Raw genomic sequence first — 3,887 nt, forward strand, 5'->3', positions numbered from 1 at the left:
GCAGGAAGGTCTCCAAGTCTCCTGAAGAAGGTCTAAGAGAATACAGTGCTTAAAGGTACATCAGACAGATGAGCATTAGATATCAATAGGATCTTCCAGGCCTGATGCTGGTGCAAAGGAACCTATGAATGCTCTTTCCTGGAATCTCTCAGCACTGGTGTGTTACCCAGCTCTCAGGGCTGGAGGAGGAAGCTGCCCTTCCAGGCATCTTCCCACTAGACTGATTCTGCCTGGGAAAGATTGCTCCTCCCAAGGGCCCTCGCCATTGCCCCCTTCATTTCTTTGTTTCGGAAACTGTAGATGATGGGGTTGCACATGGGGGTGATGATGGTGTATAGGAGGGAGAAAGGCTTGTCTTTGTTGGGACCGTGTGTGGTACGGGGGTTCATGTAAGAGAACATGGCTGAGGTATAGAGAAAAATGACCACAGTCAGATGGGAGGCACAAGTAGAGAAAGTCTTGCTCCGACCAGAGGAGGAGTTCCTGCCCAGGATGGAGGCCAGGATTCGGGCATAGGAGATGATGATGAGCACCATGGGGCTGAGCAGCACCACAATGGCATCAGCAAAGATGACTCTCAGGCTAAACTGGGGGTCTCCACAGGAGAGAGCAATCACTATGGGGGCCTCACAGAAGAAGTTTTCTATGTGGTTGTCTCTGCAGAAGGGATTCCGGAATGACATATACTCAAGCATGATGCCATTGATCAGCCCAAAGGACCAGGCAGTACTCACCAGGCTCACACAGACCTGCCGGCTCATGATGTGGGCATAGCTAAGTGGGTGGCAGATGGCAGCATAACGGTCATAGGCCATGAAAGCCAAGAGGATGCACTCAGCCACACCCACGAAGAAGACCAAGTACATCTGGGTCATGCAAGAGACAAAGGTGAGGGTGTGATTCTTTATCACTAAGTGGACCAGCATCTGCGGGATGGTGGTGGTGATGAAGCAGACATCCAGGAAGGACAGGTGGCCAAGGAAGAAGTACATGGGGCTGTTGAGCCTGGGGTCTGTCCAGGTGATGAAGATGATGAGGCCGTTCATGGCCATGGCCAGGCTGTAGAGGGCTAGGAAGAGGGCAAAGAGCAATGCCCGAGTGGATGGGGAGCTCTGCTCAAAGCCCACGAGGATAAACTCAGTCACGGTGCTGCCATTCCTTAGGTCCACTGGCTTGGATCTGCTTGAGGACAAAGGACAGGAAAAGCACAAGAGAGATAGCTGTAGAGTAATGCAAGGTACTCACTTGATCCCAGAAACACAGCTATAATAGCACAAGATGGGTGAGTGGTGATAAATGTTTTGAAACCTAAGTAAACATAATATAATTGGCACTGCATGGGGCAGTGAGAATACCATGGTCACCATAGGCTGCATCCATGGAATCATAACATTAAAAATAAGGAAGTGGTGGCTATATTTTATTCTAGTTTAATCAGGCTGAAGTCAAGTAAAGTATCTGCTGCAGGATTCTAAGTGTTGAAAGATTAGTCTTTAGTCAAAATGCATTCAGAGGTGAAAAAACAAGATAGATTTCCAGAACCCATGCCAAACAGAGGAGTGGAGTATTTCAGAGGAAGGGATGTTAGTTCATAGAAGATTATATCAAGGATGCACTTGACAGACACTTGAAGATGTATTTTTCTAAAAAAAAAAAAAAGCTCAAGTATGGTGGTTTAGTCACTAAGTTGTGTCCGACTCTTGCAATCCCGTGGACTGTAGCCTGTCAGTCTCCTCTGTCCATGGGATTCTCCAGGCAAGAATACTGGAGTGGGTTGCCATTTTCTTCTCCAGGGGATCTTCCTGACCCAGGAATTGAAGCCGAGTCTCCTGCATTGCAGGCAGATAGTTTACCAACTGAGCTACTTATTTAAAATAACAATGAATCGGTTGAATTTTTAGAGAAAATTGTTGTTGTTTAGTCACTAAGTGGTGTCTGACTCTTTGCAACCCTGTGAACTGCAACACACTAGGCTTCCCTGTCCTTCACTATCTCCCAGAGTTTGCTCAAACTCATGTCCACCGAGTTGGTGATGCCATCCAACCATCTCATTCTCTGTTGCCCCTTTCACCTCCTGTCCTCAATCTTTCCCATCACCAGGGTCTTGGGTCTCCTGCATTGCAGGCAGATTCCTTACCATCTGAGCCACCAGGGAAGCCCCTTTAGAGAAAATAAAAGCATGCTAACCCTTAGGATTATCTCTTAGGTGAAAATGATTAGCATAACTTGAAACATCATGCTCAGCTTGTCCCAGTCATCCTACTTCTTTCCAGTCTCAGGCTCCTGGTGTTTGCTGCTGCTGCATTAACAACCCATGTCGTGCATGCTGGAGATGGGCCTGGTTGTTAGCTCTTGCATGCTACTATCAGTTTTCCTTCTTCAGTAGGAATTTAGCACTATACATAATTGGGTGGAAAGGATCCAACCATCCTGTGAGAACAGGGGAGTTCTGAGTAGGGCACAAATTCAATATTTCTGAATAGACCTTCAGACAACTTCAATCTGTCCCTTTACTAATAGCAGTAAATCTTGTCCTTTTTCTATCATCAGAGAACAAGCATTCAGAATTTGCATGCTATATTCTCACTGTAATGTTTAGGAAGTCATTATGTTCACATTAAATCTTTCCTACTTTTTAATCGTGTTTTGGAGTTAGGGTCTATCAGATAGATCCCTTCTACTTTCAGATGATTATAGACACTGTATTCCTTCTTAACATTTAGTTCTTCATTTTCTCTTCTTCTACTTCCTTTTCTACACACTCTCAATTTCCCCCCCTGTGTGTCTTTCACTCAGTTTTTCCACTTACTTCTACTTCTCTCTCTTTTCTTTTCCTTCTTCCTTTCTCATCTCTGGTGGTGGGTATCTGTCATTGAGCTGCCTCTGGTTGAATTCCCCTCTGCTCTCCATGTCTTTAAATCTCGTATGTTGCCTATCTTAATTTTAGAAGATATATATGACATTACTGCCAATTTTTTTAGCTTTGCATTCCCTGTAGCTGTTTCCTGACAGGTATAGGCAGTGTTTGGGTAGTAGGCCATTCCCATCATATCTGTTTTGGAATGATACCCTAGAACTTGAACCTAGAAATTTTCATATTGAGGGCCTAGAAATGTCAAGGAGGGGCAGAGTGAACTATTTAATCCAAGAGTGGCTTTGAATCCTGGGCCCCTGTGGACTTGTTGAAGCTGAGATCAGAGTCTGGGCAGGAGAAGTAAGTGAGCTACATTTCAGACAGGTGAACTTGACTAAGAAGAAACTGAAGTTCAATTTATGGAATTACTCTGATCTACAGGAGCACAGATGTTTATCTGTGGCTTGTTTGTTAGAGAGAATATTCTGTGATACCTAGTGCCTTGTTAACTACCATCAGGGGTTAACCAGTTAAATATCTGTGTAAGTAAATGGGACAATATCTTGAAAATCACATCCTACCTCATTCTGTTGCTTGACTGATAATGATGTTTGTCTCTGAATCACTGTGGCAAATAACAGAGAAACTCATGGTGTTTGAAGAACTTGTCCAGGGAGGATGGTCTGACCTGGTGAGCCACTCTGGAAGAGAAGTTTTGTGTGATGACCTTGTTAGTTCTCTGTCATCTATACCATGGTGATGAATGTTTACTTAAATATTAAATAATAAGTTGTGTGTACTGCACTTTATAGAATAGGTATTCAATCTTACATGTCACATATTCCATTTGTTAATAACCTTATTTTGCCCCCACCTTTGTTATAGAGTATATTTTTAACTTCTTCAGGATTTTAAACTTTGTTTCAGTGCTAACTAATTGAATTGTAGCACCATGATTTGAAAATCACAATGCTGTCTTATCTGTTAGCTGAAAAAATATCAGCAAGAATATAAGAAAACATTTATTCTCCTA

At 43.5% G+C, this 3,887-nt stretch overlaps 1 protein-coding gene across 1 annotated transcript; it reads right to left on the reverse strand.

Annotated features, from left to right (window-relative positions):
* Window positions 1–215: 215 nt before the first annotated feature.
* Window positions 216–3,041, reverse strand: LOC122427149 (olfactory receptor 10AD1-like). Its single transcript, XM_043446455.1, has 2 exons — window positions 2,967–3,041; window positions 216–1,220 (listed from the first exon to the last, which is right to left on the reverse strand). The coding sequence occupies exons 1-2, from the start codon at window positions 3,039–3,041 to the stop codon at window positions 216–218; spliced, it is 1,080 nt and encodes a 359-aa protein (XP_043302390.1).
* Window positions 3,042–3,887: the final 846 nt, after the last annotated feature.

This window comes from Cervus canadensis, chromosome 25 (genome assembly GCF_019320065.1).
Source record: "Cervus canadensis isolate Bull #8, Minnesota chromosome 25, ASM1932006v1, whole genome shotgun sequence".
In the NCBI taxonomy this organism is placed as follows: Eukaryota; Metazoa; Chordata; class Mammalia; order Artiodactyla; family Cervidae; genus Cervus; species Cervus canadensis.